The 11,191-nt window shown below is 41.0% G+C and overlaps 1 protein-coding gene across 1 annotated transcript; it reads right to left on the bottom strand.

The window, feature by feature from the left end:
• Positions 1–216: 216 nt before the first annotated feature.
• On the bottom strand, positions 217–9,255 carry LOC104492065 (E3 ubiquitin-protein ligase RNF8-like). The gene is made up of 7 exons (XM_010134566.1): positions 9,130–9,255; positions 6,729–7,469; positions 5,559–5,621; positions 4,675–4,764; positions 3,451–3,558; positions 2,272–2,476; positions 217–478 (listed from the first exon to the last, which is right to left on the bottom strand). The coding sequence occupies exons 1-7, from the start codon at positions 9,196–9,198 to the stop codon at positions 333–335; spliced, it is 1,422 nt and encodes a 473-aa protein (XP_010132868.1). The 5' UTR covers positions 9,199–9,255; the 3' UTR covers positions 217–332.
• Between the last annotated feature and the right edge of the window lie 1,936 nt (positions 9,256–11,191).

Raw genomic sequence — 11,191 nt, 5'->3', positions numbered from 1 at the left:
CATTCAAACATTCACCAAGGACAGGGCAGCGATGCGTACGAACTATTACATTACACTGAGCAGGTCACAAGCAATCGTAAGGAGCCTAGGTTTCACAGGTCAGCCATCTAGCATAACATCAGTTTGTTCTCCCACAATCCCAGTTTTGGTTTAGAGATCAAGCTTCTGTACATTCATTTAAAAAATAAGGTTCTTCTTCCAAATGCTGCTAGTTCTCAGCTCCAGCTTCTTCACAGAGTCCTTCCAGATGCACAGCCCACTCGTCCTGCAGTAGTCAACCACTGGGTTGGTTCTGGGCAGCACACAGGCAAATGAGTCTGCAGTACTAGTGTTTAGATAATGTAGTAGCTTTCATTGTAGGAAGAATTCTCCTCAGAGTCCTCAGTGTCACAACTGCTCATCAATGAGATGGAGTAGACAGAAGAAATGACGCTGCTGTCATTGTCTGTGACTGGTTTCACCAACACATTCTGTTTCTCTGTATTCAAAACACACAGATACAAAAGTTAGTAGCGACCACTGTACCCACAGACGCTAAATTACTAGCTCTCTTTGAAACCTACAGCTCTTCACTGTCAGTTTGCTATAGGGCTTTCAAGCTGCAAGGCACAGGCCACCTTCTTTTCAATTTTCGGCATTAAAAGAACATAGGGTAGGGGTTTCTGTTCATTTAAGTTTCCTATGTGCCTTTTCCTGTTAAGGCAGCACAAATGAGGAGGAGACATTCTCCAGCCCAGTTAGCAATGAAAGCAGCTATTACAGTGCCTTGCCAAGTAAGAAAAAGGGAAGGGACGAAATGCGGTAAGGAGCTGTCAGACAAGTCATGGTTGTTCAGGACGCTTACAGCCCCATCAAAACCTCCGTACATTTAGGACTGCAAGCTGTCCTACTGGTGCCTGTTCTACTAAGGCTCTTGGAAAGGCTTCTTGGGAAGCCCTGACTGACCTTCTCAAGTGCCACTTGCTTCATTATTTCTTCTTAGGAATTCATGTTTAAAGAGGCACATCGTTATTTTCATCTCAATCAAAATCCTTCCCTCACTGAACTGCACAAAACCAATTAATCCTTCCTCCTGAAGTGTGTCATGGCAAAACCAAATGATTTCCTACTAAGAGTCACTTAATATAATTAGAGTACCTATTGCATGTGAAGGCAGGCTATGAGCTTATTTCCTTCTTGTTCAAACAAGCATGAAGACCACTGGTTGAATACAGAATTGCAGTGGTCTCCAAAGGCACCACTTCATCTAGAGACCATTAGCTCTCTGATGAGACACTTCAGTGCTACAGCCTACTCTGCAGATAAGCATAATATACATGAGCAGTGTGAGCTCTGCATATGTGAAAGCTGAGCCGGGCAGCCTTTGAGCAGCGTAGCATTTCCCAAGGGAACTAGACTGAGTTGGTTCAATAGGTAATGACTTCAGGTTTGATCTAACAGTGCTTAGTGATGTCATTCTATGTCACCCTGAGGAATGTGAAATATGTCAAAAGCACCTTTCGTTAAGCAAAAGGCTTGACACATTGCAAAATGAAGGATCACGTACTCACCTCTACGATGGGAAGACCAGACTATTACTCAAGGAAACTCAGCAATAGAAATTTCTTCAAGGGTAGCAGGAAGAGACTTCTACATCTCAGCACCTACATACCAGTGTCAAGTGCTCCAGAAACTCACTTGGAGAGGAAAGCAGAATAGGAATACTCCATACTGGAGCTTTACTTAAAGCTGTCACAGTCTTTTAGCCACAACGAGGGAAGAGGTTATGCATTTAAGCCACAGTGGCTTTAATCCCACAAAAATTAACACGACTGCTAGCTCAGCCACACATTTACATGACACACTGATGTTCCCTTCAGTTTCCTACGCAAATCTAGCAGGCAGAAGAGAATTCAGTTTCTCATCAGGCACTGCTCTGCCGAGTTTGTGCAACGATGCAGCCAACAGTTTAATCAAAAGGTACCTGGTATTTGTGTCAAGGCCCATTCTATATAGTTTTGCTTTTATTTAGTGACCTCTTTGAAACAGCATAACCTTTAGCGTGGTTAATTTGTCCTGCTCAACTGCAGGATTCATACAGAAATTTTTAACCAAACTTCTTATTTTACTGCGCAGTAAAGCTAGTTACACAACATATCTTAAAATTAATTTTTTAGTGTTTCTGTTGCATTCTTGGGAGCATCTTCTTGGTATATAGGTGCCACAGAAATTTCTACAAAATACATGGAATGAGACATTGTACTCATCATGCCACATCCACCCACCTCTCACCTTTCCGCTCTCTGATAAGGGTTAGTCGATGCTCTTTCATTTCCACATCCAGTTTTTCTACCATCCTGTCAATACAGTTATCCAGCACCAGAGAGCGTGTCTTTGATTTGATCTCCTGCCTGCAGATAGGGCACTCCACTTTACGCTTTGTCCACTCATTGATACAGTAGGAGCAGAAGCTGTGTGCACAGTTCAGAGTGACTGCCTGTAGAAGTTGACAGAAGGATACTTATTCATACTCGCACAAGTATTGTCAGAAAAAAAACCCAAACACAACCCGAAGTCAGAAAAACATTGGATGAACACTTCCTATAAGGGAAGGGTGAAGAAAAGCCCAAACCCCATTTTCTTTAGCCTCTACAGGGGTTACACATAAAAACTCTCCCATCCCAGAGTGCAGACAATTTTACAAGTTGTTTAATGGATTCACTGTAGATCACAGCAAGTCAGAAACACAGACAAAAACTAATTCTAAGTTTCCCCAATTTTAAAAGGGTAAATTATGAAGAAACTCATATAGTGCATAATAGCCCCTTAAATTACCGAGAAATCAAAATTTCAGCTAGCTCTTAAGTCATTGTAACAAGGCTAACACACCAGGTTTCCTGTAGTAGAAGTAAATGTAACGAAACTGAAGTTCTAGCAAAACAAACACAGAAATAACAGTCTACTTTTCTGGCATAGCCTATCACTTCTAGAGTCAAAGGAAAGCAGGCCAGTTTCTCAAGGAAAGAGTTTATCCGAACAGTGTAAGTGGTTCAGGTCTTGACTGAACACTGCACCTCCCTTCCTTTACTAACTTCTATATCTAAACCTGAAGCAGTCCAACTCTAACAACTTAAAGCAATGTCCACTACAAAATGATTCCTCCCCTAGCAGGCTGTCCACAGCAGCTCAGAGCACCTGTTGAAAAAACACCCGAAACTCCTGCAAGCCTAAATGCATCTTAAGATTAAGCACTCGGCTCTGTGTAGGTAGAAACACTGAACATCCTGCTCAGGAGATGAGTTAGGCCAGACAGAATGGATTTCTGCACCAGCCTTCACCTGCAACTCACTGTGGGTCTGTTCAGACTCTTAAACTAGTGAAGAAATAAGCTTGACTTAATTGCTTTAACAGAACTAGGGGAAGTTCTGAAGTCTCTTCTTTACTGGCAAATCCATATCAGTTTATACATACCTCGATAAAGTGCTCAGAACAGATTGTGCACTGCAACTCATTCTCCAACACGTCATTCATCTGATTCAACACCTCTTCTTTTTGGGCTCTCACCTTTTCCTTCTCCTCCTAGCGGAAAATTACATATGGTTGTGTATCAACAAAGAAAAAGGTTTTACTCAATAGAATATCGGCAGGAAGTGCACACGCAGAAGTCAGCACAAGTAGAAAATCATACAACTGCAAGCCTCCACATTTCAAGTCTGTGTCTGTTACATAGCCAGATCTGTAACCTCTTCCTCTTTGTAGTCACAGCACAATTGATAATATTCCCACTCACTGCAGAGAACTTAAAAGCAAGAACAGTAGCTGTTCACAAAATTCCCTTCAGCCGAAAGAAACTACCAGCTGAATCAATCTTTTCAGAATCTCTTTCAACCTCTTCCTGGCTGAGTTTCGCTTAAGTCAACAGAACAATTTTTTTGATGTCCAATACAAAGAGCAAAACATCCAGACAAAATTCCTCAAATACTAACAAAAGGAAGCATAAGAATTTAAAACTTTTATTAGGCAGTTAAATGCAAGTAATTTTTTGTTTGTTTGGAGTTAAATTAGGCTCATAGATAACTGCTCTACCTTCTAAAAATAACAGAGAAGGTCTTACAACTGAAACTATACTTGAAACAGCAACTGAGTTGCAAAGACAACATGAAAAAAAAACATAAAGCAAACAGCCAGAGGTGGATAATGTGATAATTTCCAAGAGTAAGACACTGGAAAGGATCTCCTTAACCAATCTGAACTTCTCACCTTGTGCCAAGGACAGGAAGAAATGTGGCTTATCTCATTCATTATTTGAATTCCATGTTGTTTCAGGACCGCTGGCATACTGCAGTTTTATCTGAATGCACTCCGAACTGAAAATGAGGCCTCTCTGTTTTTAAACACTTTTTTTTTTTAAATTAAGGGTGGAATGGGGCCCACTTCCCCTACACAGCACACAGTTCAGGTGCTCTGGGCTTTCTTTATGGTTGAGACATGTCTACTAATGACTGTTCAACACTAACTCATGAACAGGGCAAGCTGCATCCTCCCCCAGTTCTGAAAACTGCCACCTCAAAATACAGGAGTTTTTCACTATGTGAGGCAAAGTACTACCTAGACAAGCGTGAAACAATCCCTTCCTCTGCTGCAGCATATCATGTTTCATTTACGAATACAAACGAGAATTCAGTTATTCCTTACCTTTGTTTCTTCCAGTTCTTTATTCTTGGCTTGAATTATCTCCTCAAAATCTTTTTTACTACGGCTCAGTTCTTCCATCAAAGCATGATGCTGTAACAATACCACCCCAGAAACTGTAAGAGTGCCATTAAAAGCTATCCTATTAAATATACATGGCCATAATCATGAGGTTCAGCATACTCATTTCCTCTAATCCCCTCCTAAAAGAGCAACACATATCTATTCGAGTTGGGGTGTTAAGGCAGTTAAGCCTTAACTTAAAATTGGAATATAGTACCAGACCTTCCCAGTGTCATGGCCCTTCTCATTACCTCTCCCAGCTTATGCTTCCATTTTGGTTATGTTTTACAGTCACCATTTTGGGTGCATCTGAGACATTTGAGCATCAAAGGTATTCGACACACAATGATCACAAAAATCTGTCACTACATGCAGTCTTACCTGAAGCTGTTTTCAAATTAACTTTTCAAAATGAAAGGCCTTTTGCAAAAGCCTAGGAAACCTAAGTATGTGGCCATCTCTTTCAAAAACATTCATAACCAAGAGTGAAATCTTTTTTCATCTGGTTAAAACTGCCAGAACAACTTCCCCAACAACCTAACAGAGAGACCTCATAAGAAAGCCCAAGGACCAAATTCAAATTAAAGCATTACAGCTACTTACTGCTTTCAATCTGAGTGCGTATTCTCACAATATTTGATGGCATATAGCAACTCCCACAAAGTGAGGTCTGCCACTTTGACAGAAATTTGGTCTGTAGATGAAAATCATTCAGTCTGCACCTATGGCAAAGTCTTCATCCCCTCCCAAGAGGCCACAGCAGTAAGAAAGATTTAAATACCTGAGTCATGCAGTGAGACCAAACTTAGTCCCTAAGTACTTGCCTCTTGCAGAACCTGGGCCAGCTGCTCCTTCAGATTCCCTTCCCCATGTTGCCACTTTACTCCCTGGGAAATAAAAAAAAAAACCCCACACTTGAAGAAAGCAAGGGACAGAAAATTACTACTTTGCACACTGTCTTTAGAGGATATGGTTTTCAGCAATCCCTGAAATGTCCCACTCTAGTGCTGCAAGTGTATGACAGAAATTAGAGCTGCTGTTTACTGTGAGCCATTAAAATGGAAATATCATTTACAGTTACATACTTGAAACACCTCCACGTTCTTCTAGCTCTAAAGGCACCATCATGATCATAGAAGCAAAGAGGTCAGCAACAGCTTAAACATGGGAAGAAGCTGCAACTCTATGAGCACATTCAAAGAGTCAGCCATACCTACGGGGCCAGGTGAACTTCCCATTATGCTTAAGACACAACTCCAGAATTTCTGTACTTCCTATACAGGTATCTTGCCTTTAGCAGCAGACTTTAAAAGAAGTAACTGATAAATTATGGAACTCAGTACAAGAAAAATTCTTACGTCCTTTGAACCAGGAAGCTCAAATTGAAAGACTTAGTTTGTTACCTTAAAAAGCTACTTCTCAACATACACGTACTGTTTATATATTGCAAGAAAGGGCTTTTTGAATGCATGAAAAAAATTTCCCTCCCCCAGGGATAAAGGTATACCTTACATAATATATACCCTATATACCTACATAATTCACTCGCTTGGAAAGGAAATGGATTTGCCATGCAAACTGGGCATTAATTCAGACATATACAGAAAGTCACACAAGGTAGATACTCTTCAACTTGTTCTCTCTGTAACACAGGAGATCAGGCAGAGACTTCTGATTTTGTTTTATTTAAAAACACACATTGTTACTAACTGAAAGGTTTTACTATCTTGCTGTAATGAACCTGTTTGTAAAAAATTTTTTTTATTATTTTGTGCCTTCTTCCTAATGCCCCATGCAGCCCAACACCTTCTGTCTTTGCACTTTCTTAAACCTACCTGGCAGTGAAGTATTTCCATGACAATTTTAACAGAAGTAATTCACACAAATATTGGTTTTGTTACTGTATCATTCTAGATCTTATTTCAGATCAATGTGTTACATTAAGCATTCCATAAAAGTGAAGGCATGGACCAAAAATATTACCACCCTTATACCTCTAGCTTCTGCTGTTCTTTAGAGAACGTCTTCTCCAGCTCTTCCACCTGCTGCTGATGACGCACTTGCGCCATGCACAGCTGGTCCTGCAGCTCCCGCAGCTCCTCCTCCATTGCCAGGATCTCCTTTTGAGCACACTTCCTGCGCTTCTGCTTCACATTCAGAACTGCTCTCTGCTTCTCCTGCAATTTGACCTTTAACTTCGTTATGTCTACCAGAGTTTTCTTCAGCATTTCCAAGTCAGTCCATGACTGTGCAAGAGCAGTGCCTTTCTGGTCCTTACGGGGGACAGACCTGGCTTTCTCAGAGCACACAGGGTTACTATGCACTGGACCACTATCCTCCTCACTCGGTCCAGGAGAAGGCAGCTTGTCATCCATCTTCCCTTTTAACTGTTTGGCCTCTTCTACCCTTGCCCATGATTTACCCAAAGATTCATTGTCACAGGACACTCTGTCTCTTTTGGATCTGGAGTTTGAAGGGCCTTCTGATCCAGATGTCTCCAATTCCTCCAAACTAAATTTACGTTTAGTTCTTGAACTCTTAGCTTTCCCCAGGTCATTCCTGTGGGCTAAAAAGGGTCTGATTTTCTCCCACTCCTCTTTAATTACTTCATACTCATATTCAGCAGTCTCTTTGTTTTCCAAAGGCACTCCCAACTGGATACGGTCTCCTTCAGCAATAGGATAGGCTTTTGAGGGATCCAGGCGCTGTTTGTTAAGCCAGACTCCATTTAGACTCTGCAAATTAACAGAGAATCAGCAAAACTTAATACACAGTTAAAGCGCCCTCTGCAAGTTATTTCTGACAGCTGTAAACGTACCTACCCGCTTCAGTGTTGCAACCAGAACAAGCCACCTCTTTAAACAAACCTTGTAATATTCAATTTATTGACTTTGTGTCCCGTTTATTACGGTTATTACACTGTATTATTTCCCATGTATTATTCCTCGTTACCAATTTCATGTACAAGCATTAAGAACAACATTAATATATGTGCCTGGGCAGAGGGAAAAGAATGAACTCTTAAGTGGGGAAAAAAAACCTGCCCAAAAGCTTCAGAAATAAGAACTAAACCAATAAAATGACTCATAGGTCATTGCCAAGAACATATAATATTGCAGCAATTATTCTTGACAATTAATGTCACCTGAAGTTCAAGAATAAACTAGAAAATAAAAAGGAGCATAGCTTATACTGCTTAAAGAAAAAAGAGACAGTTGTCTATAAATACAAGGAGACCACGAAAGAGGAGGAAAGTGTTCTTCTAGAGATAATGTTCAAAGCAGAAAAAGGGCTTTTAAATTAGACGCTAGCTCAAGAAACACTTTTGAAAAACAGCAAAACTGATCTGCATTCAAGATGAACCGCAGAATCATTAACAGCTGACATCTCAAAGACATTCAATAAAACGACAAACTGGCAGCAGTGATAACACAGAGGAAATATTAATAGTTAATCTACCATAGATGTTTCCAGTCACACAGTAACTAAGTTTTCAAGTTTATACAAGTACTGCAACAGAGTTTTGTTTAAGAGCAATGTAATTTTAATAGTAGCCACTCCGTTCCTTCCCGACTAACTGCTGTTGACCCAAACATCCACGCAATTTGCATAAAGTGTTGAACATTTTTGTTCTACCGGTGCTGTTTTAAAGCAAGTTACTGATTTCACAGTTTTCAGCCTGAATGAGAGAGCTGCCAGATGACGATAGGAAAAACAGACTACTGAAGTCAAAGTGAGACCTAGCTGAGGACTCTGCTATCAACACTTCATTCTAATCAGCTGAGGAGGACTTTCAGAAGAACTTGTTTGAAGCAGTTTTTCTAACAATAGATTCTTCTTGTAGTTGATTGTAATTAAAGCAGTTGTGTCACTGCATTAAGGAGCATCAGAGTTTATCCCTTCATCAGCAGTACAAGGGCATTACCCTTTTGAATACTGCCAAAATCCAGGGGATTCTTTTTTCAAGAAAGCAATACAAAACAAGTTCACAGACCACAAAGTGCCCTTGGCAAGACTACAATTGTCTGAAAAATGCTAAACCAGGAGACAAATCTATATACAGAAAACAATACAGTTTGCATCCCAATTGCAGCAAGCTGAAGCTTCCCCTCCCTGGAAGTGTTTAAAAGCCGTGTAGATGTGGTGCTGAGGGTCATCAGTTTAGGGACCCTGGCAGTGCAGGGTGAACAGCTGGATTCAGTGATCTTAAAGATCTCTTCCAACCCGATGATTCTGTGACTCTCATTAGAAGCGCACAACAGGCAAGTCACATTACCACGGACCTTCTATCACATTTATACCATATTATTTCATAGCCCATACATTGTTTGAGCCAAATCAGGGCGTTTTCTCCAGTGAATCTCAGAGTACAAGGTCTTTAATCGGTCTCTGTACCTTGTTATCCTTGACTGTCCATTGCCCTTCTGCATTTTGCTCGAAAACACAGTGCTTACGAGAGATCATCAAGGGACAGGTTTTTGAAACCAGCTGGTATGTGAGATCTAATCCTCGGCCTACAGTCACCTGCAAATAAAGCAGTTCAGAAACTACAATCAGCAACAACATGGCAAATTCAGTTTATGTCATTCCAATTTAAGTACAGCAGAAATCTATCTAGATTAGATCCTATAGCTATTTCCAAAGAGTTTGGGATTATAAGATTTTAAGGGGTTTTTGCATTTAATTTCAAGAGTAGATAGAAAATGGAAACCTACAAAGTTTGAAGTATTCTTTCTCTCCCGTTGAGGAAAGTTTGATTGCTCTAAGGCAGGTTACAGTCTTGATTTCATGGAAATCTTCCTCAGCAGCAAAGCTGCTCAAAGCCACCCTTAATCCATCCATGCTCCACCTTAGGTCAGTACCTAGCTAAACATCATTTCTCCAAACCAGTACAATTTTTTGTGCATCTCAAGATTACTTCTTACCCTATTCTTTCATTAGCTGCACCTGTTCAACTGTCTGTGAACAGGAAAGACACAGGAAAACACAGCTCAGAAAGCTGCCATCAAAAACCCGCACATACAACCATTCCCTAAATGCACAATACTGTTGTAAATCACACCATCAATCTTACGGCTCAGAAACTAAGCTACATACAGTTCATAACCAATAGCGAAAGTGATCTAAACAATCTGATTAGGCCTAATAGCATCTTCTGGAAGAAAGGACATAATTTAATCGTATCATTTCAGAGTACCTTATTAAATCTGATCTAACTGCAGACTGCCATTTCAAGTACAGCTCTGCTCTCCCTCCTCCTTTGCAAGATCTGATGAAAACATGCACTTTTCTTATTCACCTGTGCATTGCACAAATTTTCAGTCATTGGACAACTGCACAGATCCAGTATAATAGAGCAGGAACACGCAGCCAGAAAAAGCAGGACAAACACCTGCCAGAAGTCCACGGTTAAATGAGATGAAGAATATTATAAAAGGGCACTCTGGTTTTTTATGCCTTAGATGTAGGCTGCCTTTCTTTCCCCCTGGAACCCCAGCTCATTTGTGTCACACCTTCCAATTCCTACAAGATGCCGCAGTCAAGAAAAGTTCATCCACTACACGTTACCGGAGCAGGTCTTGCCTTCAGTTTAAAGCAAGATCTCGGTCTCCCATGTCGTAACTAAATGCAAGGAAGCAAACTAAGATCACGAAAGCAAACTTAACCACACTGGTATGGACTGCATACGTAAGAGGTACAGAAACTCAGGTGGATAAAGACTTCTGTTAACACTCAGTCATACACACCCGATAGAATTAAGACCAGCTAAGGCCAGTCACAAAAATTCTCCTTGATGAAGTTCACTGAGCAGCAGGGGTCTGAGACATTACCACTCGTCTACTGGAGTTCATTGCTGCCCACAGTGGTGCTGGCAGACCACAGAACATCCCCATGCCTCAGGAGTGCAACCTGGCACCAACAATTAAATCCCCAGTGAAAGCAGCCTGCGCCACACCAGCCTGTGGCCTGGGAAGCCTGCAGTATCAGGTTGCCAGTGACAAGGACTGTCGTGCTGTGCAGACAACTGGAGCAGTAACATCTTGAATGAGACTGTTTGCCCAATTAGCAGAGCCCTGGCTGTACGTTTTGCAGATGTATTAACTCAAGTCCTTCACAGGGAATACCTGCTCATCTTCTGGCTTCAAATCCATGATAGGAGAGTAACAAAACTATAGGTTTGCTCAAAGAGTTGAAAAGCATTGAAAGACAAGTTGAGAGGTGCCTCTTGCAATGTGTAAGCACAAAATAATTCCTTCGTGCAGCATGACCCCACAGCACCTAACTGCCTGATCCCAACCACTAACACGTCGATCTTCTTTCAGCCCCCAACCTTGACAGAGGCCTTTGCCTAGTAGGTTTAGGTGAAAGAGTACAAGGACATCTGTAAAAAATTATTATTGAAAACAGCTTATTCCCATACCATGCTGAAACACAACTAAAACAGATTTTAAAAGTG

Source organism: Buceros rhinoceros, unplaced genomic scaffold, assembly GCF_000710305.1.
Source record: "Buceros rhinoceros silvestris isolate BGI_N320 unplaced genomic scaffold, ASM71030v1 scaffold11214, whole genome shotgun sequence".
NCBI classification, from domain to species: domain Eukaryota; kingdom Metazoa; phylum Chordata; class Aves; order Bucerotiformes; family Bucerotidae; genus Buceros; species Buceros rhinoceros.
The sequence above is the reverse complement of the archived record's forward strand: the minus strand, read 5'-3'. Positions and strand labels throughout refer to the sequence as shown.

Bases quoted from the DNA above. Each gene is read 5' to 3' on its own strand.
- LOC104492065 (XM_010134566.1), bottom strand. From the start codon at position 9,198: ATGATCTCTCGTAAGCACTGTGTTTTCGAGCAAAATGCAGAAGGGCAA. The intron at 5,622-6,728 runs GTATAAGGGTGG...TTTATTTCCCAG, and splicing joins AAGAACAGCAGAAGCTAGAG to GGAGTAAAGTGGCAACATGG. The intron at 479-2,271 runs GTGAGAGGTGGG...TTTTGAATACAG, and splicing joins CCTTATCAGAGAGCGGAAAG to AGAAACAGAATGTGTTGGTG.